The 26,341-nt window shown below is 38.6% G+C and overlaps 1 protein-coding gene across 1 annotated transcript in view; it reads right to left on the minus strand.

Annotated features, from left to right (window-relative positions):
- Positions 1-9,731: 9,731 nt before the first annotated feature.
- Positions 9,732-26,341, minus strand: part of GABRR3 (gamma-aminobutyric acid type A receptor subunit rho3) — a 47,086-nt gene continuing 30,476 nt past the window's right edge. Inside the window, exons 7-9 of the mRNA XM_028119147.2 lie at positions 24,827-24,979; positions 14,615-14,811; positions 9,732-10,034 (exon numbers count right to left, since the gene is read on the minus strand). Of these exons, the coding sequence (XP_027974948.1) occupies positions 9,732-10,034; positions 14,615-14,811; positions 24,827-24,979 (653 nt within the window). The remainder of the gene's footprint in view (positions 10,035-14,614; positions 14,812-24,826; positions 24,980-26,341) is intronic.

Genomic DNA, 26,341 nt, shown 5'->3' on the forward strand with positions numbered 1-26,341 from the left:
ATAAACTGCACTTCTGCAGGGGTGCTTATGTTTATGCCCTTTGTGTTCCTTCATTAAAAGACTCCTTTCAAAGCCAAGTTTGTCATCGTGTCCTGTGATCTCCTAGGTTTTTCCTCCTACTGAGCTTTAGGTTTTAGCCACCTCACTGTGGCCCCCACTGGGCCTCCCACGGGGCTGCACCAGCACCTCTTTGTCCTTCCTCCACCTCCATTCAAGATGATGCTGGGCACAAAGAATCTTAGAATCATGGTGTGTGAGTGTACTCTTAAAGGTTACTAGATCTAACTCAGAGAAGGAGATGCCCAGTATATGAACTTAGCTGTCTCTTTTTGCTGATGCTGTTTCCTCACTTATAAAGTGAGATTGAACCGGATAATTCTGTATTATCCCTACTGCCTCTCAAATTCTATAAGCCTAAGGGTCTGTGCACCAGTTTCCACAGGATATTAGGAGAAAAATCAGTCTGACTGGAATCACTCATTCAATCTATGAACATTGAGGAGCTTGTAAAATGACGAATACTTGTATTAGGAATTTTTGTTTTCAAACTTCCTTTTCTTTTTTAGGGCTATCACATTGCAGAATCCCAGGAAACACAGATATTATTTAAACAGTGGGAACAGTGCCCCCTATGTATTTGTATTCACTTTGGTCCAGAAAGGATCTAAGTAATTTCTTTCTTATATATGATTTTATTTCATATCTATGCCATTATTACTATCATCCTAACTTTTACAAACAATTTATATAATATAAGGAAACCAAAGCATAGCAAGATTAAATAACTTGCTCAAAGTTATACAACCATTGGATAGCGGATCTGGGACTTAAATCAAAATCCCATGCTGCCTATCGACTAATCCTCTTTTTGGACCTCATTTTCTGCATCTGTAAAAATGGTTAATTTTGCTTGATTTGTCCAATTCACAAAGCTGTTGTGAGTCTTGGGTGAGATCGGGTAGGCAGAAGAGTGTTAAACCGTAAAATGCTATTCACCTGAGAGGCATTATTGTTAAATCCATTACAACATTTTGAACATGATTCACAGGATGAATTAAATGCAACTAAGCCTTTTACACGTATATGTTTCACTTCATTGACCACACTCATCCAACAAGTCACCTTCCAACCAACATAGCCATATTGCCATGGAATAATCTTGGTTGGACTTATGGTAACTTCAGAAGCACCACATTTTTTTTTTTTTTAATTACCCAGGCTGAGGTATTCCAAAGTTAATCTTGTGATACATCTTGTTGAAATCAATCTAATCGACTTGAAAAAAGTATACAATTACTGTTTGGAATTATATTTTACATATTTCTATAACATGTTTTAAACTCCTTGGAGCTATAGGGCACGTGGGTGGCTTAGTCGATTGACTGTCTGACTCTTGGTTTTGGCTCAGGTCATAATCTCAGGGTCCCGAGAGCAAGCCTCACATTAGGCTCCATGCTCAGCAGGGAGTCTGATGAAGATTCTCTCTCTCCCTCTCTCTCTCTAAAAATAAATAAATAAATCTTAAATAAACAAATAAACTCTTCAGAGCCAGGAAATTGCTTTCATTTGTTCTGAAAACTAAGACAGTGCTTCACACAGTGTAGTTTACTCAACGTTTACAAAATTGAATTGGGTTAATATTCCCATTTTCTTGTCTTGCTTACAGTCTAATTTCTTTTACAGGACAAGGAAAGTCAGTGATAGGCTATTTAACTTTTCAAATTAAATAATACTCCAGACCTCCCTCCTTCAATAGCCAAGCACTTACAGATGAAAATACACTGGGTTTTGGCCAGTGACTCTTTTCCTCAGAGAGATGTTTTTCTGCTTAATATGTCACCCATAAACCCTGAAACAAACTTGTCCATGATTCTTATAAAAATAAGATATACTCCTACACAAGTGCTTTATGTTCATACTCCTTGGATTTTTTTTTTTTTTTTTAAATTAAACAGGCTCCGGGCGCCTGGGTGGCTCAGTTGGTTAAGCGACTGCCTTTGGCTCAGGTCATGATCCTGTAGTCACAGGATCGAGTCCCGCATCGGGCTCCCTGCTCAGCAGTGAGTCTGCTTCTCCCTCGGACCCTCCCCCCTCCCATGCTCTCTCTCTCTCTCTCTCTCTCTCTCTATCTCATTCTCTCTCTCAAATAAATAAATAAAATCTTAAAAAAAAGTTTAAAAAAAAATTAAACAGGCTCCTACTGAAAATGTTTCCTGGGAGACTAGCACAGCATGTCTGCATGGGTGAGAGAATCTCACATTGTGATGGCACATTCGTTAACTTATCTTCCTTCAAAATTTTTATCATAATGACCTAATAATGACCAACTAATTGATCTCTATGGTGGCAGTAGTTGGGAACTGCCAGATCTACTAATGAATCTTCTTCAACTTTCAAGGAAGAGAAAAATATACTTTACATAAACTGCTTCTGAATATAGAAAAGGAAAATAACCCTTTTTTAAAAAAAAATTATAGACTCCTGTTATTTATAAAAAGAGATGCATAAACTTTGGCATGGTTGGAAAAAGAGTACAAAATCATACAAGGTCCGTCACAGATCTCAGGGTTAACTTCAGTGAACCAGAGTGTGTTTACCTCCAAAGAACCTTCACCAGTATCCCTTGAAAGCTTCAATATTTGAACACCTGCCACCAGGGATGGCTACGTCATTGGTGGGGCTGAGTGCAAAACAAAAATATAAACGCCTTGTTCTAAAAGTAGGGGGGGGCGTGCCATTAAAGGTGCTAAAATATAGAATGATTTCTTTCCTTTGCAGATTCCCTCTACACTATAATGGTGATCTGTTTTTTATTTGCTATTCAATGTCATATTCTAGCAAACAGAGGAATACTTGAAAGGTGAGTGCACACATTCACAGGCACTGGAGGGCCCTGCAGCGGCACTCAGCACCCACAGATGCACAGACATACATGGCTCACAGGCTACTGAATACCCCCTCCTGCTCACCACTGGACTGACACTGCAGTGCCCAGGCCAGGGGCGGGGAAATCAATCTTCCTGACACACTGGTCAAGGGCCCCAACCCAAAGTAGACTGGCCAAACTCAGGAGATTGTAACCTCCCAGCCAGGGCTTATACCTTCCCTGCATAGGGGGTGGGTGAGAGGCTTGCTCCAGTCCAGGTGCTCTTCAAACACAGCATGGAACGGCCAGGCCAGGGCAGGGAAAAACTGTGGGATGTGTGGATCGGTATATAGGCCCCCACGGGGGGCAAGGGGCAGCGTGGGTCTCAGGTGGGGTTGAAAGAGGGAAGCAGGAAAGCGAGGTCTAGAAGCCATCCCACAGGGTAGGAAGCTGAACTGTGTGTGCCACACCTTGTACGTGCACCGTTGTTCTAACAGTCTTCACTTACAAAACACATTCAAAGATTACATTATTAAAAATTTCAAGATGGCAACTGCAGAGCATTAACCCCCACAGGTGAGGCCTTGTGTGAAGGTACTGGTTTCATGCCCACAAAATCAGGCCTACCTGCCACCCAGAGGGCATCAACCAACTGAAAGAACTAAAACATATAACATTTAAGTTAAAAGACTTTTGTGAGTTCTTTCCCTAATCCTCTCCATCCATTCTTTGCCCCTGAACCTGGTAGAACGGAGGAGGGTAGGAGAGAGGCAGGTACTAGAGCAGAGTTTACCTTCTTCCTAGGACAATTTCCACAGTTCAGGCTTTAAGCCTAAGGTGGAAAAAGTGAAAACACACTTAAATCAGCTTTATACCTGAAAATGAATCTCCATCATCAAAGTGAGTGTTTTATATGTATTTATGTGTCTATATGTGATTGCTGATTGGCTAATTGACCAATAACTCAAAGTATCCAAAAAGCTGTGGGATCTACCTGAGATGCCAGCAAGGGGTAGAGAAGTAATAGCCAATAAAGCATATTAAACAGTCATTGATTAAAAATAAAGTCGTTTTTCTATCTGTACCCCCAACAAGTTCAGATTATTTCATATAAAATATGATTCAGCTATATAATAAATGGTTAATCCACATGAATCAAGTAGAAATTTACTGCATAAAAGGGGTAAGAGATAATGTCATGAGAGAATCAAATGATCCTAATAACTTGAATAATTTGATTATTTCAGTCAGGATGGCATATTACATTGATTACTTGGCGACCAACATGCAATTAATTACTTTGATTGCCCAAAGATACACCATCTTTTGTACAAATGAGCAATAATCATCTGATTGCATTAAGCTAGACCAGGATATTATCCAAAATAATCAAATATTATTAATTCTACCTTCAAATCCAAATCTTCCCTTAAGATACACACTATGGAGCTCTGAGTTCATTTTAGGAATCAACCACATTTTTAGCTCCTACTGTTCTTTCTTTTGCCTTATTTTTCTCTCCTGCTTCAAGTTCACATTATCTTTATAAGTCACATTAAATTATTAGAGCTCATTTTCACAAAACCATCTCTTTCTTCACCGTGTACCTGAACTGCATATTCATTTAAAAGCTCTTCAGCAGGTCCTGAGGCTTCCTTCACAATGATTCGGCATTTAATTTAAATATAACTTCACCCAAGATACAACCTAAGTAACAAAACCTATTTTAAGTGATTCTGGGGTGGTGTGATTGCTCTAAAAATTTATTTGATGTGATGTGTGGGTTTGTGTTTGTAACACTCCTTTAAAGTGTAAAACACTTGAAACACCTGCATTAATGTTCTCTGAAGAAGAGAAGAAATGAATGTGTGCTAGCACTTTCTTTCTTAGGGGGCCTGGTTAAGTAGCTAGTCTTCTGGGAAATATTGAAACCTCTCTGTCACTTTTAAAGGACTCAGCCTTGTATATCAAACTTCAGAAAGTGTTATTGCTTCCCAATAGGTTTAAGAATTTTGCTAATAATATTATAACTTCATCTCCTTTTGATTGCCTAAGGCAAGGAGTGAGCAACCAGCAGCACAATTTTGTAGAAAGCCTTTGAAGCACTCTTGCAGAAAATAAGTTTCTATAATGAACTGTATCGATCCTGGGATCAAAAGTAATAACTCATCCATCAAGTGACCTAATTGATAATAAAATGTAGTTCAATGTTTCCTACATTGCATTAAGTATCAATATATTGAAAAGAAAACTATGGTAATTTTTCTCAGTGACTGAAATCTCTTTTCTGCACTTGGCCCTAATTATTGATCAAAAAACATTATGATTCAACAGTAGATTAGAATTAGAAAAACAAGTGACAGTGTTGACTTTATCTGAAGCCCCTGTGTTCCTGGAAAGTAGCTAGAGTCCAAAAATCTGCCCCCCCCATTTTGTCTTCTGAGAAATGACCACCTTGCTGTCCTATATCCTGAGATAGGAGCCGCCTCTCCCACCTCTACCTCCACCTCTGAAGAAGACTCCCTTGCTTTTCTGTCTTTTTGGATTTCTGAGCCCCCTTCCTTTATTTTGAGATGTTGCTCATTAATGAATATCCTCCCCCTTGCAATAAGCTGATAAAATCGTCTCAGTTAGCTAGTGCATTTTGTCTTTCACAGTTTCTTCACAAGAGAAAACAAAATGTTCAAGTTCTCTGTTAAGTTCAGGGAGGTCAAACTCAATTGGAAAGTGATAATTTTAAAATGACCAGGACATTCCAGTTAAACTGTTTCAAAGCAATGTTTACAAGGAAAGCAGAGGTGGCTCATTCCACAAATGAGGTAGACAGGATGTAACCCTGATGGTGTCACCAAAGGACCTGTCAGGAAATAGTGCCAGGCCCTGTCAGAATTGCGGTTGAAATAGCCATTTCCTTACCACCCTTTTCTCTTATTTCTTTGAGACTGTTGTTAATCTCATTGGCATTTTGACCTTAATAATGACCATAGAATTAGGTATAATTCCTTTCCTCATTCATCTCCATGTTAAAAAATTGTATGTGTGGGTGGGAGTGATTCGAACAGGCTTATGAGTAGCACAATACAAAATGATAGACATTATTCATGAAAACTAATCCACCTGCAAGGATTAAGACAATGTAACCATAAATTATAATCGTGTAGCAACTCATAGGCAAATATTTGCAATCTCAATTACTCTCCTACTTACAAAAAGGGCTTGTGATGGCAATCGAGGTCATGGAAGAAAGCAGAATTTCAATATATAGGACTGCTTTAATATAGGTATTTTATATAATGTCTAAACTTCTTTTATAAAGGGAACACCAGTGGATATATATCCATTTAAACAGACAGGTAAGTGAGTCTGACATGGCAGATTCTAGTGGCAAAAAGGAATTCTTATAGAGGAAATAGATGCTGAAATCTGGATATGGCTAAAAATTGCATTTGTTTCTAAAATAATTTTACTTCAAAATATTCTTTTTAAAAAGATTTTACTTATTTATTTCAGACAGAAAGAGAGAGAGCATGCACAGAAGGGATGGGGAGGGGCAGGCGGAGAGGGAGAAGCAGACTCCCCACTGAGCAAGGAGCCCAATGTGGGGCTGGATCCCCAGGACCCTGAGATCATGACCTGAGCCTAAGGCAGATGCTTAACCACTTAACCTGTTTAACCAAATGACTGACCACCCAGGCGCCCCTACTTCTAACTATTCTTTATGTTACTAATTGCAACCCATTATAATCACACACAATAGGAAATAAAGCAAATGTTCCACAAGAGGAGATGGGTTAAATAAACTATGGTATACTTATTCAGCGGACGGCTCTGCAGCATATAAAAATTATTTTGCAGGAAAAAATGGCATAGAAAGTTGTTTATGAAAAAAAATTTAAATAACTTAAAAGAAATGTTGCTTATGATCCAGAGAAGAAAATCTGGCTACAAACTGCATAAAGTTAGACACATTCCCAATGAGACTGTAAGTTCAATAAGTTAGGGAGTGTCCAGCTTTACTGTGTCCCCAACACAGTGTTTGGTATGATATAAGTGCTTAAATTAATAAATGCAAGTGTATACAAAATGAGTCCAATAGAAAAATATATGTTATGCATAGAAAAACTCTAAGAATATGCATTAAAATGTTAACTACTTAATTCTGAGTGGATTTTTTTTGCCAATTGGTATTTTTAATTTTTATATTGAAATTGTATTTCTTTTGTAATCAGAAAACAATAACAGTAAGTTAAAAATATATCTTTTCATAGATTTTCCAGAGTAGTCCCTATAAAATATCCTGTTTCTATACTTAGGCAGTTTACAGAGCTGGCTGGCTTTTTCTTAAATCTTGGAAAGCAGCTTATTTTCTGAAATCCTCACATTTTATCCAAGCTTATCCCTCAGTGAACAATCACACACAGTCTGTTCTGGATTGTGATCAGTAAATGAAGTGAAAATCAAAATGAGGTAACTATGATATGCTGTCACTCACACATCTCTCAGGTAACTGTGATTTCATTCTTTTTGAAATAATGGAACCAGAAGTCTTGGTGCTCCCTGGTAGAAATCAAGCTCACAGGAACAGTTCTCTCCTTACAGTCTTCACAAGCCACAAATTTGAGGAGATGAAAACTGGCCAAAATCCCAGGGGCTCATTCTGAATGCTCTAGTAATTCTCTTGAGCAGCAAACATAGTTTAGACATTACTGAAGAATGCAAAGACCATTTCTAGACATCAACAAAAGTTACGTTTGATTGGCCAACAATTGTGCATTAATGCTCCTCAGGAGGAATGTCGAGTGTATGAGTAGTATGGTGGAGACCCATTCTTCTAGCTTAGACTGTCAAATGTATTCAGATACATTTGATTTGAAACTGGGAAGCGAATATGCCCAGGGGAAGCTTTAGACATCCTGAACAGTAGAGTTCAAAGTAGAAGAAAAACAGTCATGTCTGAAGAACCAGAGAGTTAGAAGAAGAGAATGGTGTAGAGTTGCTATGTTCATTTGTAGATTTGTCTGTTGTTGTTTTTTTTTAACAGCTGTTGTATACAAAGTATGTCAGAATCAGAAATATTAACACAACTGTAGTACTCTGCTCAACTAATAGCTACAAATTCTCAAAGAACCACCTAGGATATTAACCTGTACCATATTTTGAAAATATAATCATATAAAATTACTATTCCTTTTAAACTGGGCTTAAAACTATTAAATAAATAGTTTTAAAATGTATTTATGGTCTATCTACAATTATATGGAGAAGGGTTTTAATAAATCATATGTCCAATTTTGGACGGTTTCCTAGAAAAATATAATCCTTGAAAAGTTTTGAAAGAATTGCCAAATTTGTGTTAAGAAAATAGAGTGAAGTATCCCAGATACTTAGCCTGCCTATGAGGGAAGTTATGATAGAGATGGAATTTGCCTTTAAATCTTTTGTACCAAAAAGGAAAATAAGTTTCTAGAACATTATGTCATTCACAGCAGAGAACCAAAATCAATGTTATTGGTAAATAAGCAGGAAGTTACTTGTCACTACACCTGGCACGAAGTAATTCAAATGGTTTGGGTTCACTTAATGGTGAGATAAATGGCAACACACTGAAACTAACACACCGTTTAATTATTTCCCTTAATTCAATGCCAGAAATCAAAATAGGAAGAATATTTCATACTTCCTACTGAGGGCTGATCTCCACAAGGAATCTTTTTCACAAAATACTTAACACAACAGCATGCACACTGCTAGTCTACAAAATGAATACTGATCATTGGAGGTTTTTCTACTTAACAAACATTTATTTAATACCCACTTGATCTGATTTACTTGGTTCAACCAAAGTTACTATGGGATTACTATAGGATACATAAATTTCATTCAGTTTTTCACTCAATGCCATGTCTGGAAGCATCTTTAGTTGCTTATAAATTGAGAGTCCATCCCTTCATGGATGTTCTTTTCTTTTGGTATCCCCTTTTCAGAACTCAGACAGTACAGTGGACAAACCTCTATTTTTACAGCTATTGCATTTATTATTTATGATAGCTATCAGTTCCTGATAGGCTGTGTGCTCACTGACAGCAGGAATGTCACTTTGTATTCTTTTTTTTTTTTTTTTTTACTAAATAACACCTAATAAAGTGCCTAGCACATGTAGGAGGTCCATAAACATTTGGTGAATATAGTAACTAATTAATTAAATGCCTCCCAAAAGCTATAGAAGCTATAACTCAGCTACAAAATACAAGATTCTCTTATTGAAGATTGATGTATTAATTTAACATTAGGTTAGGAGGAAAGTTTAGATTTTCTGCTCTTGGAGTCAATAGTATATGAAATGTAATAGTGAAATAAGACAAAAGACGTGGTTGGAAATGGACAGGGAGGCTCTTCATGTGCATCTCAGTTGTGTGAGTATCCATGGTAGTACCTTGATGCCGATGTTCTTCCTTACAAGGATTCAACTCTGTTAGGTAATCTGGTACTTGACTAGCACTAAGGAATAAATGTTTCTTAAATTATTGTCATAGCTTTACTCCTTAGGTAAATACAAAAAGTTTACATTTAGAAAGTAAAGAGGGTCTAGGAGAAGTAATCACAAAGTCCTTCCCTATGGGAATTGTTTTTCTGCCAAATGCATGTCTGTGACTCATGTATGGAGTTAAATGCTCCTGGGACCTTAAACTCTTTCCTAGATGTAAATCAGTCAACTTTCAAATCTTCTGTAGGCCAGGAGAGGTGACTGGCTGACTCCCAGTTTAGTCTAGTACTGTCCAACTGATAGTCAAGAGTTGTTTGTCGCTGTTATTGTTTTTAACATAATCTGATTCCAAAACAACTGTTATACATTGGGAATTCTTCCTCACACATATATACCCCAGTAAAACAAATTAAATATAATATACACAGTGGGAAAGAAAATCCTTGAATAGGTGTCAATAACATGGTTATTCTCCAGAATGATTCTACCAACATGCCCTCCTAAGGACTGCCTTCTCTTTATCTGAGATGAGTCTGTGCTGGGGCTGTCTGTGGATCTTCCTCGTATGGAGTCCTCTTCTGAGTGTAGAGAAAAGGAAGTCTGGTCCATTTCAGTCTTGCTGTCATGGTAACAACCATCGAAGGCCATGGCTTGAACTGTATCAATATTATACATTCCAGAAAGCTGACAAAAAGACTTTTGTTAGTAAGTCATGAATATGGTTCTGCATTGTAGGAATTACAGTAAAAGTCTAAACAATCAGATTTTTAAAATAGTTTCAAGAAATGCTAAGAATGTTTTGCTTATTTTAAAGAATAGAATTCTGGTTTTGCTTTTGGTATCTGACTAAAAGTCATTTTAATAATAAATGGAAAACATCATCATAGAGATTTGTTTTTAATAGGGATTTAGCAAGGTTTATTATTATCTACATAGAGATATTTGAACATTATACAAATAAATGTTTCACAATTATAATGTCAATATCTTCTAATTTAGTTCTGGCCTGATAGACTGGAACACTCAAATGCATGTTTCCCCAGAAAGGAACAGTTTCAGGTTTCCCCTTTGTTTCTGAGTAGTATGAGTTGTTTGCCATAATGTTGAGTTGAAATTGAATATGATTTATCAGAAGAGCAATATAAGCCAATTGGATTTGCTTTTCAACATATTTTCCTCTTTAGAGAAAACATAGCAATACACCCAGTCAGTGTGGGGTCCAAAACCAGAACAACATCATCTGGTGATCCATTTATGTTTAAATTTGGAGTAAGGGTAGGAAATGATTTTAGCTGCTCTTTTTAAGTGCAAATTGGCCAAGTCTTCCTATTTTTGCTGGGAAGTACCTATAAATGATACCAACATAGCCCAATTAAACAACTTGAAATTGGCTTATTTTTCAGAAGGAGAGAACTATCAATGCTTTCTGGCTCCAGTGCCTGATTGAATCCAAACTACCATTTTTCTTTAAGGTTTTACTTTGAGGGAGATAGTTCTCGCTGATACAGAACAGTGTCTATGAAGCAGCTGTTGCTAGTTTCTTTCTGAGAAAACAAAATCACTTCTTGATCTATAGTGAAGTGAAAAAAACAAACAAATATGAACAGGCTACCACGGGAGGAAATTATTTAGAATTCAAATTGGAGGCTACAGAGTAAATTCTGCCAAAACACGTATTTGGTTCATAGCAATTAAAAAACCTAATATTCTACTGAATTCAAGAGACATAGAGAATATTTTATGTCTTCAGTAAACTAACCAAAGACCCATACTCAAGTTATGTTGTCCTTTATTGTTTTAGCTGTAGAAACTTTTCATAGTAAAATGAAAATGGATCATATAAACATGAAATAGATCATGACTCAAAAACTAACCTCAGATAGCCAAAAATAACATTAATAATATATTCAACTCTGGATCTGAGGATAGAATAACTAATACAGTCTCTTCAGTGGTTTCACTATAGCCACCCAGAACAGTTGGCTTATCCTACTGGACATTATGATAATTTAGAACCATTTATATAATTGATGAAATCTTGCAGTAGACAATTTACCAGTAGGGTGCTAATTTCCACAAATGTATAAGTTGGTTTTTCTAGTAAAAACAGTTTTAGAATGGGTCTTTAATTTTTCACACTAGTCTACAAATAAGCACATCCCCAAGGCATCCTATATCTAAAGTAGAGATTTGACTGTTTTATATTAAGTTCTAAGTCCTGGAAGTAGGAATACATTTGGATGAAGGTAGAAGAAAGAAAATAACTTCCTTTCTCCTTTCTGGGCAAACATCAACACTAGGGACAATTTTTCCATGGCCCTTGATGTTCTCCCAGCTCTTGGCATCAGGGTGGGGTTGGGACAGGGGTGTGATGGTGATGGTGGTAGGTAATGAGCTTTGCTTAACTTCATAGGGAGGAACTCCATACCCTAACATTCCTGGTCTTTCTCACTATCCCTCCATTACTCCACCATAGAGATTTAGGAGAAGGAACTAGCGTGTGTGGTTCAGTTCCTTTTGAGTCCTCACTTTGTGATCTGCATTGGTATCTAAATCTGTTCTCTGAAATGAGGTAAAAGGAGACTGTCTTGTCAGGAAGAGTCCTGTATTGTCTAGCTTCACCAGTGACCAAAAGAGTATGTTTAGTACAATAATGAAGTATTAGTGAGCCCTCCTGCTCACATATCTAAGGCACTTACTCCCAACTGCTTTATCAACAACAAAGGTGACCCCACCTTATCTACCTGTCTTGTCCCCACATCTTTCTCTCTCTAAAACTCAGGTACAGAGGAAATAAGTATCACCGGTTATCCCCCGAACCTCTAGACAGGTCCTCCTACCCTGTGCCTCACCAGGGCGTCCTACCCCTTTGACCATTTCTCATCTCAAACAGCCTGTCCCACTATCCTTGTCGAAACTACTATTCTTTCAGAGCCTCTGCCCTGGGCACTAATCACAATAAGAACTTAACATTTGTGTAGCATCTTACAGCTTGCAAAAGTTTCAGACCCATTTATTACACCATTTACAATAGCCATGTCAGATAAATAGGAGAGAAATGCCAACATTCCGAAAATAACGAATGATGTTTAGGAGACAACCCAAAACGCAGAGCTAGGAAGTACTGGAGTTAGGTTTGGCATCACTTCTTCGGACCCCGAATCTTATGGTCTTTCATTTTGCCCCATAAATATAGGAATGGCAGGTAGGACATTTCTTTGAGATAATCTCACCTTTGAAGGAGGTGGTTTCCGGAGGCTGGCAAAAGGGAAAATGGGGAGCTGTGTAATGGGCACCATGTTTCAGTTTTGTAAGATGAAGAAGTTCTGGAGATTCCTTGCACAACCAGGTGAATAGTCTTAACACTATTGAACTGTACACTTACAAACAGTTAAGATGGCAAGTTTTATGTTATGTGGATTTTACCCCAATAAAAAAATGTTTAAAAAACATATGATGCTTACTAACTCAAAAGATACTCTCCTTAGTGTTACACAAGAAGAGTGTGTACAAACCCATCTAGTGAAAAAGAAAGTTCAGTAGTGTGAACACATGTGTTGTGTGGCAGGTGGGGGTGGGGAGATGTAGACAAGTTTGGAGTCAAAAGACTAGATGGAGGTGGGCCGGGATTATGACAGTACCTCTTTCTTGGGTTAACCATTTCCCACATAAAAATAAAACAGAACAAGAACCACATTATTTTCCTCATCACACATTTTTTTCTCTGTCATCTTTCACTTCACAGATTATCTAAATCATTACTATTCACAGGGTGGGTAATGGACCAACAGCATCTGGGGCTTGTTAGAAATGCAGACTCACTGATCCCACACCCCAGAACTACTGAACAAAAATCTAACAAATCCCAGGTAATGTGTACACTACCCATTACCGCATACTTGTCTAAAAGCTCCTGGTTTCCTCACACCCGCCTAGCAGTCACTGTGGATATGTATGTGGCAGGGACACTTACTCACATGTTGTCAACAAAAGAAATGGAAGCATCAGCAATAAAGCAAAATCAGCACCTATTCCAGCTTTGACTCAAAGGATATATAATAGAAGAATGAAGGAGTATTACAGGAGATCTAAATTGTAATTGCATCTCTGTTGGCTGTGAATCTTTTGGCAAATCACTTTCTTTCACTAAAACTCTGCTGCTTCATTTTAAAAATAGAGATAATAATCTCCATAAGGTCTACCTCATGGAGCTGATATGAACGTTCAATTCGAAAAGAGGATATAAAACATCTGAAAAGTAAAAAATGCTCTGACTACAAGCATAACAAATATTAAATAATGTTTGGGGCATGTATATAATTGTCCATGTAAGAGTTACTTAAACCAATGTAAATATATTAAAATTATACACACACACACATAGTCTTAAGTGTAGGCTAGCAAACAAATTGATATGATCAGTTAGGTTTCTGAAGTACAGTATCTTATGTCATTTCTCATAACAGCAACGAACTGGCGCCCCAGTCCTTTGTGAAATGAAGCAGGTAGATATCAATCTATCCATATTTATTAAACAATGGCACAAGAAACATGTGATGACATTTAGAACCCAGAAGGCACCTTTATTCCCAGTGTACTATGGAAAGAAGAACCTCTTTTCATGTTCTCTCACTCCCTCAAGTGACAAGAAGAGAAACATAAATCCTAGTTCTGGTAGAGAAATATATCATCTATGGATGGAGAGCATAACCCTGGAGTCAGGGAGAGCCAGAAACAAATCCTGATTCCTCTTAGGCTGTGTGACCTTGGCCGAGTTACTCCGTATCTGCTCCTATTTCACCTCTGTAAAATGAAGGTGATAAAGAACCGACCTCTTGGGGTTGCTCAGAATTAAATGACATACTGTATGGTAGGTGGTTAGTATAATACCAGTACATAATAAACACACATTAAAGGTTAGCTATATCTCATCACTGCCATCATCATCATCATCATCATCATCATCATCACCTACTTGAAAGGGTATAGTTTGTATATCAACCCTTCCTTTTCAAAGGATAGAGTCAGTGGAGGGGGCACACTGAGAGAAATCACAAAACAACTCCTGGCAAAGGTGAGTAAGGATGCTAAGGAAACCAGCCAGAACAGAGAGAATAGGGTTCACTATTAAATCCTGTAAACTTGCATCTGGCCAAGGCATGGAGACTTACTACAAGGGCTTATGACACCCAGGAGAGGATTGCAGGTAAGGATAGTCTTTTTCACATTCCAGAAGGGATCTGTGAGTTAAAGCCAGGCAGTACCTTCCCTGTCTTGTTGAATTGTTCTCGCTCTTCCACAGTGGTGAGGTAGTTCACAGCTGCATACTCAATGACTGACAGGAACACAAACAGGGAGCTGACCCACAGGTACACGTCCACGGCCTTGATGTAGGACACCTGGGGCATGGAAGCATTCATGCCAGAGACGATGGTGGACATGGTCAGCACTGTGGTGATTCCTGCCATTGGAGAGTAGGGACAAGCTCAGTGACATAGCCATTCCATTCTGGGATCTGGTGCTGGATTACACCAGGGGAGGTATTTGCTCACAATATCTGGTGAGCAAAGTTGGGAGTGGGAGGGGAAATCTGGCACGTTACCCTCGTACACATCGTGAGCCTAAGCAAGAAACTCTCCTTGGATTTGTCTTTCCATCTTTTTCTTGCCCTTATCCCAACTGTCCATAGCATTTCCAGCCTTCCATCGAAAGACTTCACAGACTCATACATATCTCTAAGGATACATTTCTTTGCCCTCCGTTGGGCCTCTTCAAACCATCCCAGAAAGGTAAAAAATGTGTTCAATTCTAAAAGTCCTCTGGGAAATAAATTCTAAAACCATTCCTACTACCCTTTCCCATCATTTTACACTTTTCCTGTTAAAGAAATTGTCTTCGAGTCAGTCTTTTACCTTTCATTCATCAGGGAGTGATCTTGTCATTTTCCATATTTTTCTTTCATATAGAATACTTACGAGCCATCAGTGTTGCTATTACTTTGTCCCTTGTTACTGAAACTATAGTTCAATTGAGATTTAGAATGGAAGTGTATGGTGGAGGCTCAGTTCAGTGTAAATACTTACTATGCACTTGTGAAATGCCAGTTACTCTCCCCTTCTCCCCTCCCGCCTAATCCCCTCCCCCCTCCTTGTTTCCTTCCTTTCCTTTCCTTTATTCTCTGGCATAAGCATTAGAGGTGACGAGATCAAGGTTCTGGGGGACAATGGAGAAAGACTGACTCTGAGATTTCCTTAATAAAATGCTGGCCTGGGGGAGGGCTAGTCTTTGTCTGCACTAATTTCTCAGAGGGATGATGCGAGAGTGTTGCCTGGAAAGTACAGTATTGTAAATATTTGAAATGCACACTAGCTGGCATGGCTTTATTTCCTAACTTCCCACCAGGGAGGCACAAATGGAGTCCTTAATGATTTTTATAAGTTGTGAGGACATTTTAATGTCAACAGACGGAGTCCCGAACAGCAGGAAGATCACCGTGATTTACTCCTAAATGTACAGACACAGCATGTGGACAGCTTTCACCAACACATTTCTACCCTTTGACAATAATTCTTCAAGGTTCTCCCCTGAGGGAGCCCATATCAAAGACAATGACAAATCTATAGAGCTATTCAATTTCAAATTAAGTTTTACTGTTTGTATGATCAAGACCAGACTTGGTGATTTGGCAGCCACCACAGGAGGGCCCTGGGATCTCACCTTCACACTGATTTGAACTCCAGGAGAAGTCACCTGAGTGCTATTCTAGCTCTTACCATTGAATGCAGGCCACCATCTCACTGAGTCCTGGGCTTCCCCAACAATTGAAATATCAACAGTCCGCGTATCGGTGGATGCTCTTTGCAATCCTGGCTACATAAGCATGGAGATGTGAATTTTTTATTCCCATTACAGGTGTACATGTAGCCGAAGCCAAGATTATTAAATAAAGCTTGCTTGCCTTTATTGAATGTTTACCCACCACAAATCTAGGTAAATATTATTAGCCACACGTTGCAGAAAAGAAATATGAGCTGAGAGTGGCTAAGTAACCGGCCTGAGTTTTGTCAGTAGCAGGATTGGAACCTTTCTATTTGAATGTAGAACCCATGTTTTTTACACACAAACCAGCTGCCTCTCATTCTAGACCTATAAAGAGAATCTCTTTTTATTCTTGAGATTATACACCAATCTCAGGGCATCTGGGTGGCTCAACCGTTGGTTAAGCATCCCATTCTTGATTTCCACTGGGGTCATGATCTCAGGGTTGTGGGCTCGAGCCCTGTCTCAGGCTCCGCATTCAGCACAGAGTCTGCTTGAGATTCTCTCCTTCTCCCTCTGCCCCTCTCCCCACTCGCTCTCATTCTCTATTTCTCTAAAATAAATAAATAAAACCTTTTTAAGAAAAGATTATAAACCAATCTCTATACATGAAGCATCTCTGAGAGAAGACCCTACAAAACTGAGGGTAGAGAGGCACCTGGGTGGCTTGGTCAGTTAAGTGTCTGACTCTTGCTTTTGGCTTAAATTGTGATCTCAGGGTCATGAGATTGAGCCCTGTCTTGGGCTTTGCACTCAATGTGGAGTCCGCTTGAGATTCTCTCCCTCTCCCTCTGCCCCTCCCCCACTCATGCTTGCTCTCTCTCTCTCTCTCTCCCTCTTTCTCTCAAAATAAATAAAATCTTAAAAAAATCTGAGGGTAGAATTATGTCAGGAAGCATGAAGGTATTTTGTCTTTTTCAAAAAGCTAAAAGTCTCATTCCTTTCAGGACTTCACTGGTAAAACTGAATGAATCCTACACTGACATTCATATTTAGTATCTTTCCTTATTAGTTCAAAAAATTTTAAATGCCTTTTCTTACTGGCCCTATAAGATAGAACTTGATTTTTTTCAATGGACAGTAACATAGGGCTTAATTGACAAAATAAGGATTTAGAACAAACACATGAGTATATATGCCAAGTAGGTCTTGTTATGCCTTTTAAATTGATGACTATGGGGCCAGTAAAGGAAACTGCATTATCTATTTTTTGCCAGAGAGCAATAAACTATCAGTCATTTTCCTTCAAAGGGGACTTAGTGCAGCTAATTTACTATATTTCTTTCAAACCAGCATTTTAGATTTTCCTTGTTTAAAATGAGCAATAAAAAAAATAGAGAGTGGGGAGGAGGGATTGTTTGAGTTTGCAAGGAAAGGATGGGAAAGCTGATATATAAATTCTTAATGCAAAAGAACTTGAGTCAGGAATATTACAACCACTAATTAAACATACTTATGTCTTGAGCCACCCCTTAGAAATACATTTATCTTGACAAACTGTATTCCTTCCAAATCCAATAAGTTATCCCAATAAAGTCATTTTAAACATATGAAGTGACCATTTAGTCAAAGAAAGGTTCTATGCTGGGATTAGAAAATTATTTTCTCACCTACCAATATTGCTATGCATGGTCAGGAAAGTGTTAGGACAAAAAAATTAATTTGGTGCATGGGACTCAACTCCCCTGAGCCCATGAAGTTTCACTGTATTAACTCTTAAGGACACGTCTAGGGCTCTACAAAACCCTTTAGTCTGGGGAGAGTTACTCATCTTTGTGTTTCATTGGCCATTTTTGGCTGTGTATGAAGGAGAGGCTCATTGACTGGTGTGATGGTAGCAGGGCATGTAGACATCACTTATAGAACTACTGAGTCAGATCATCCCTTCATTAGCTGTGTTGCGGGCAGCTCTTTTGAAGGGATAGGTATCTACATTTGCTTTTAAATGAGTAAAAACACTTTCCCTGTAGGCCTAAGCAGAAAGAAAATACTAAGTGATGTGAGGGAAAGGAAGGTAGGCTGGATATCCTAACACCACCACTCTATAGCCAGCAACCAACAACCATTATCCCACGAAGGTAGTGCCAGAGTCCAGGGCCTAGAAGTTCTGGTAACCTCCATGATGGTTAAATGAATTGCTCTAAGTACTTACTTGTTCAGTTCTATGTCATATTTTCTGTTAGGAGACATTTTTCTTTATCAGTGATGATATGCCTGAAAACTTTAGTTGTCTGTTTCCTGGTAAATGACCTCATGACTTAATATGTTCTACATGAATGGCACACCCCATGCAGAGGGGCCAAATGAGAAAGATGGAGGCAAAGAAAGGAAGGACATAGAAGGAAGAGATGAAAGTAAATAGTACTCATCCTTCCATAAGGGTTAGGACACCCTTGAACAGCTTTATAATAGTCTCACTTCCTCTCCATACCAAATCAAATGGAAAGATAGATTAGTATTTTTAACCCATCCCACATTCCAAGTTATGGTAGCTATTATCTCTTATGAGAATTGCCTAGTCACAAGTGATATTTCCATGCTGTTCAGCCTCCATTGTTTTTCACTTGAAACTGGACAAATATGAAAGGATCTTAACCAGCAAATGATTCATTCTTAATTAGCAAATGAATCCAAATGTGGAAAGGTCTTAGCCACCAATGAATTATCACTGTTTCCAGTTAGTAACTAAAATATAGTTATTAAAAACATGGTGGGCTAAACATTGGCAATTTAACAGCTATATATTGAGCATAAAATATGTGCAGGGTACTGTGCTAGTCACTACAGGAACAAAAAAGGTGGTCATAATGATCTTTGGCCTTAAGGAACTCACCTTCTACTAGAGGAGACAAGATAAGCTACCAAGGCACCCCATGGCTACATACAAAATAGAGGAAGTAAGGTAGAAGAAATACCTTAGAAGAGATACAAAGCACCATGTGGCTCAAATATGTGAGACACCATGTCTGCCTGGAGCCATTAGTAAAAGCTTGTGGCCATTGAGAAATGGCAAGACTTTGACAGAGAAGGATAGGTAGAGAGGGCATTCTAGGTAGAGTAAGAACAAGAACAACGGTATAGAAGTACTGTAGAGAAGATAAGCAGTTAGGCATGGGTGGCTGTTTGAGAACACTGAATATTCAAATTGGTTGAAGCTTAGGGCAACGGAACTGGGGCAAGCATATGGTTGAAGATTTAGCAAATAAAAATATGGGACACTCAGTTATATCTGAATTTCAAATAAACAACAAATAATGTTTTAGTATAAGTATATCCCATGCAATATTTAGGATATACTTATACTAAAACATTATCTGGTGCTTATCTAAAACACAAATTCAGTCAAGTGTCCTCTGTTTCATTTGGTAACCCTCAAGTAACCCTCAAGTGACACCTTGGATTCCAAGCTGAGAGTATTTATTCTAATGGCATTTAAGATAGAGTATTGTGATCACAGTTGAGTTTTGAGATATTATGCTGGTAGTAGGGTTAAATTGTGGTAAGAATAGTAGGAAGTGAAATAAGCAATTATAAGGCCTATACAAGTCCATACCACAACTTTATGCAAATTAATAAATTTTCTGGAGGATGTCACCCCAAACCCTGTCCCCTGGAGCTTGGGCTGGATTTCTGCTCCCTACTTCCCATCTGGGTCAGATTTCACAGCCTTGCAAGGTGACCCTGGGCAGGTAGGGGTCTGTTAGTGCAATCCAGGGAAAATTAACAAGGGTCCCAGGTCTGGTCAAGGCAAGAGGAGTGGAAGAGAAAAGATAAGCATATTAGAGAGAAGGCTGACTCTGAAGATTTAGATACCTTATAGCCACAGTTCTCAAAGTATGGTCAGTGGGTCCTTTGGACTCTCCAAAACATTTTCAGAGGGTCTGTGTAATGAAAATGAGTTTCACAATACTAAGACATTGTTTACCTTTCTCATTATGTTGATATTTGCAGTGATGGGAAGCATTGGAGGGAAAACTGTCGTTGCCCTAGCATGAATTAAAGCAGCAGCACCCAACTGACCTAACAGTCATTGTGTTCTTCAGCTTTTAGCATCACAATAAAAAAATCAGTAAAAATTGTTAATTTTATTAAATTATAGCCCCTATGTATATGCCTTCTTAATATTCTGGTTAATGAAATGAGCAGTATATAGAAAGCACTTCTGCATACCAAAGAGCAATGGCTATCTTGAGGAAAAGCACTCAGGCAATTGAGTTATATGCTGTATCATATGACCTCACTGATATGAGGAATTCTTAATCTCAGGAAACAAACTGAGGGCTGCTGGAGTGGTGGGGGGTGGGAGGGATGGGGTGGCTGGGTGATAGACATTGGGGAGGGTATTGCTATGGTGAGCGCTGTGAATTGTACAAGACTGTTGAATCACAGATCAGTACTTCTGAAACAAATAATGCAATATATGTTAAGAAAAAAAGAAGAAGAGCACCTGGGTGGCTCAGTTGGTTAAGCAACTGCCTTCGGCTCAGGTCATGATCCTGGAGTCCCAGGATCGAGTCCCGCATCAGGCTCCCTGCTCAGCAGGGAGTCTTCTTCTCCCTCTGACCCTCCCCCCTCTCATGTGTGCTCTCTCTCTCTCTCATTCTCACTCTCTTAAATAAATAAATAAATAAATAAAAATTTAAAAAAAATCTATTCTTAAAAAAAAGAAAAAAAGAAGAAGAAGATAGCAGGAGGGGAAGAATGAAGGGGAGTAAGTCAGAGGGGGAGATGAAACATGAGAGACTATGGACTCTGAAAAACAAACTGAGGGTTCTAGAAGGGAGGGGGGTGGGGGGATGGGTTAGCCTGGTGGTGGGTATTAAAGAGGGCACGTACTGCATGGAGCACTGGGTGTTGTACGCAAACAATGAATCATGGAACACTACATCAAAAACTAATGACGTAATGTATGGTGATTAACATAACAATAAAAAATTTTTTAAAAAAAAGAACAACTCACAAACAAACTATGGTTTTTCAGATTTGGGTATCTGGCAGACATTTCTCAAAACTGAGTAAAGTAAGCTTCTCACCTAAAGTAAAACAACTAATGATATTTGTTGTCTAATGATAAAATTTGAGCTTTCAAGTCAAAACTAGAACGATATTAAATATGTATCCGTCACTATGACCTTGACAGCTTCCCACTACTCACTTTTTAATGAGATTAATGGTGACATTAATGAATGTGCTTTTTAAAAACATTTTATTTATTTATTTATTTATTTATTTATTTATTTATTTATTTAGTGTGAGCAGGGGGACGGGCAAAGGGAGAGGGAGAGAGAGAATCTCAAGCAGACTCCGCACTGAGCACAGAGCCCAACACAGGGCTCCATCTCACAACCCTGAGATCATGACCTGAGCCAAAATCAAGAGTTGGATGCTTAACCAACTGAGCCACCCAGGTGCCTCGAATGTGATTTTTTTGACATTGTATAGTGAATTATGTGGGAGTTGAGAAGATATAGCTCAGGGCACTGGTAGTTTTCTAGATTGATGCTTGGGTAAGAAGATCTAGTCAAAATGCAAGATAGATCAATGCACTTTAATCTAATAGAATAGAAAAAATTCACTGATATGGTTTCAGATTCCACATTAAGTAAACTCTAAGAAACTGTCACTTGCTGAGTTTTGGTGCAATGTCAAGGAAGACTATGCACAGTTATCTGAAAACACTATTAAAATAAAATATGGCTCTTTTCTCCAATCATGTATCTGAGCAAGACCAGTTTTCTTTCTATATTTCAGCTAAAACTTATTTCAACAGATTGAATGAAGAAACAGAGATAAGAAATCCAGCTGCCCTCCAGAAGGCCAGATAAGAAAGGTTTGCAAAAATGTACAACAATGCCACTCTTCTAACTATTTTTTTTGTTTTAGAAAAAAATTATTTTTCATAGAATGTGTTAACTTGCAATGAGTTCACTATTGCTATTTTTAAATGGACTAATTACATATTTTTAAAAATTCTGTTTTAATATCCAACATGGCTAATAATGATAGATATAACCCACAAAAACAAAAGCTCTCTGGGGTTCCTCATAATTTTTAAGGTGTAAGTGGATCCTAAGAACCTAAGAATGACTGCTAGAGACTATGAAGGAAATTGAGGATCCAAATATGGAAGAGTCAACACATTGGGGGCCCTTAAAAGAACAAGAAAAGCCAAGAGAAAAAGTAGAGTTTGGGCAGGGATGGTGGAGAGGGGAACAGTGGTCTGTTGGGTTTTGAGCACGTGGCGTGCCCACAGTACTTGGAGATAAAGTCCAGCAGGCAGCTGGGAATACTATCTGGAACTTGAGGGAAGAATTTGAGATAAGGACTTAGATTTGGCATTTATTTTCATAGAGACAGTAGTCAGAAACAAGAGTCTTGCTCCATTTGATGAGCAAATCAAAAGTGAGCAAAACCTTAGTGGGGAGTTACCAGACTCAAGGAGTAGAAGGAAGACAAATTAGGAAGACAAATGAAAGAAAAATCTAAAAGAGGAGGAAACCTAGACTAGTGCAGAGTATTGCAAATGCATTTATTGTTTGTTTGGTTGGTTTTATCAAACACTACGGACCAGGCATCAGCCCAGGCAGTTGACATGAATGCTCCCATTTATTTCATCATTCATTTCATATGGTGACCTTGGAAGGCTGTATTAATCATCTCATTTTGCAGATGAAGAAGAGGAGGCTGGGCTTTTGACACTTGGTTCTGAATTTGGAGAGGATGCTTAATAGTGTCAAATACTTCAGAGTGTGATGAAGGGGAACCAACCAAGAAAAGGCAAATGGGATAGACAAATAGTCAGAGGGAACTTCTGGAGAATCAGATAGCCCAGTATTTGGAAATAGCCAGTCAAGCACAGTGCAAGATATCTTTTTTATTTTATTTTATTTTATATTTTATTTTATCTTATTTTATTTTATTTTATTTTATTTTATTTTATTTAAGAGAGAGAGAGAGAGCACTGGGGGGAGGGGGAAGGGAGAGAGAAAATCTTAAGCAGGCTCCAGGCCCAGCACAGAGCTTGATGTAGGGCTTGATCTCATGACCTGAGCTGAAATCAAGAATCGGATTCTTAACCAACTGAGCCACTCAGGCGCCCCCAGAGCACAAAATATCTTTGAAAAACCTTGAGGGTGTTAAGAAGCAAAAGTCTGAGAGGATAGCAGTGGTATAGGAATACTACAGTTCCCTTCAGTAAGATAAGAGGGGAGAGGGACACTTCTGATTTATATATTACTTTACATAAATCTGCGTAGCAATTTCCCAACCCCCTAGGGAATCAGATGTAGATGCAAGAAGCATAGAGTTTCAGGGGTGAATTAAAGGCATTTCAGTGTTCTCCATTCTCCCCAGCCTGCCCTGGAACCAGCTTCTATTACTTGTCATTTTAAAAGTGTAAGAGCTGAGCATTCGACTTCAGGAATCTGATTGAAAAGCATGTTCACAAACCTTTAGAGACTGAACGTCTTTGTCATTCTGTCTTGAGGGCTGGAAATGTGCCTCTCATCTCCTGTTCAGCTCTACCCTGCCCCACTGCCGTATGAGGTCAGGGTGCAACTGCTCTGATGTGAAGTCACAGCCGCAATAATTTAATTACTCATTCAGATGGTATTTTTTCCCATGAAGATAGTCAAGCCTCAAATGCTTATAGATTAAAGCTTTTAATAGGGGAAAGAGGTGAACAAATTATTAATATTAATGACAATGTGTGTCTTTCAAATGATCTTTTGAAGTATGCATATAATTTGTGAACATTAGCTTAGAAATCACCCTTTCTGGAATGAATTGTGTGATAATTACAATGATTGTGAAGCACTTATAACAATCTTCTGTCTAGGTAGAGCATTACAGGTCAAAGAACAAAATCGGCCGAAATGAGGGAGCTCTGCCCTGAAAGAGCAGAAGAGGCAAGTGGGATTGACTCTTGGGTTCTCATTAAGTAACAGGTTATCCAAGTGCTTAGCCAGGCATCTTCCGCTTTGTAAGAACTCAGTCACTGCTAAGCGGGCCTGACATCGTTCCCATAAATCAGTATGTGTGACAGCGGCATGTGGCATGCCATGCTAAACAGAGTAGATAATCATACCTGTATGATGACTTAATGAAGCCAGCAATGCCTCCCCCTTTGAACCTCTTGCCAACTAAGGAACCACAGTAACAAATTTCACTGTGGTTTGTTCTGATTTTGGTGTTTAGGCTAAGCCCCAATTTTTAATTAGCCTATCCCAAGAAGTAATGTATTAAGATACCAGTAGTACAGTGTGCATTAGTTTGAACGTTCTTTTTTCTATGATGCAAAGGTTTGTCATGCAAAGTGAAGTGGGTTGGGGCAAGAGATGGGGAGGTTTCCCTGAAAGTGAGGAGATAGGTTTGTAAAGTGAGGCTGTTTATGCTCCATAATTTCATAATTTCTCCTTATTATTCCCCTTTTGGTCATCTGGTTCAGGCTTTATACCTAATGCCTCAGTTCCCCAGGAAAGAAAGAGTCCAATCATATTTTGCCCCCGAGGCTGTCAAGATAAATATTGTAACCTGAGTGCATGTCTCTAAGTACCCCTACTAAACCATCACTGTTTTCCTCTCCACTTATCACCGCTTATTTACCTTCTTGAACTTTCTCTGATATTAACATTTCACAAAGGTACAGCAAGACTTACCCAGGGAAACTCTCGCAGGAACAGCTCTCTGGTCAATCCAAAATGAAACCCATGAGAGCATTACCATCAGCATAGCTGGGAAATACGTTTGTAGCACAAAGAAGAGAATATGCCTCCTTAGCACAAAGTTGATGAAAAGCCTATTGTACCAACCTATGAGAAAAAGCCAGAGTTTTCCTTAGAACAGGCTTCCTCATGAAAGCATCACACTAAGTGAAATGACCTGCTTCTTTAAACTCTAAGGGAACATGGAACTGAACATACTCACCCTTGTTTACCCAGCAGGAGGACAGGGCCTGGGCCTGTCACTCCATCAATATTTGTTGAACTAACTGACCTGTAGTCTATTTATTTATGTGATTCAAAGATTCCCCTTAGGTACGTGCACCCCAATGTTTATAGCAGCAATGTCCACAATAGCCAAACTACGGAAAGATCCAAGATGTCCGTCAACAGATGAATGGATAAAGAAGATGTGGGGTGTGTGTGTGTGTGTGTGTGTGTAATGGAATATTATGCAGCCATCAAAAAACCTGAAATCTTGCCATTTGCAATGATGTGGATGGAACTAGAGGGTATTATGCTAAGTGAAATAAGTCAGTCAGAGAAAGACAAGTATCATATGATCTCACTGATATGAGGAATTTGAGAAACAAGACAGAGGACCATAGGGGAAGGGAGGAAAAAATTAAACAAGATGAAACCAGAGAGGGAGACAAACCATAAGAGACTCTTAATCTCAGGAAACAAACTGAGGTTTGCTGGAGTGGGGGGTGGGAGGGATGGGGTGGCTGGGTGATGGACATTGGGGAGGGTATATGCTATGGTGAGCTCTGTGAATTGTATAAGACTGATGAATCACAGACCTGTACCACTGAAACAAATAATATATTATATGTTTTAAAAAAAAAGAAGATAGTAGAAAGGGGAAAATGAAGGGGGGAAATTGGAGGGGGAGATGAACTATGAGAGACTATGGACTCTGAGAAACAAACTGAGGGTTTTAGAGGGGAGAGGGGTGGGGGGATTGGTTAGCCCAGTGATGGATATTAAGGAGGGCACGTATTGCATGGAGCACTGGGTGTCATATGCAAACAATGAATCGTGGAACACTACATCAAAAACTAATGATGTAATGTATGATGACTAACATAACATAATATAATGAAATTAAAAATAAAAGATTCCCCTTAAATTTCATAGCTGCTGTTCAGGAATGACTGGTAATTATATTTTGTGGAATGGCCTTTAAAGACCTTTCTCAAAAATATATTGTGTTTGCATTGTTTCTGCAAGTGGGCAAGTCTTCAATACATGACAAACGACTGAATGAAATAGCCAATAAACCATTTATTAGCTTTAACAAATGAAAGGGAACATTTTATCTGAAGGAAAAGATTCACAATAGCTACTGAGTCACTGGATTCCAAGTTGGAATCCAGACAGCAAGGGATTCATAAAGGGAGTGGGTGAAAGGAATATCCATAAACTGTTTATATTTATCTATAAATTCAT

The sequence above is a fragment of the Eumetopias jubatus genome, unplaced genomic scaffold (genome assembly GCF_037043125.1).
Source record: "Eumetopias jubatus isolate StellerSeaLion01/CBP00866 unplaced genomic scaffold, mEumJub1_p1.0 scaffold_1, whole genome shotgun sequence".
Lineage (NCBI taxonomy): Eukaryota > Metazoa > Chordata > Mammalia > Carnivora > Otariidae > Eumetopias > Eumetopias jubatus.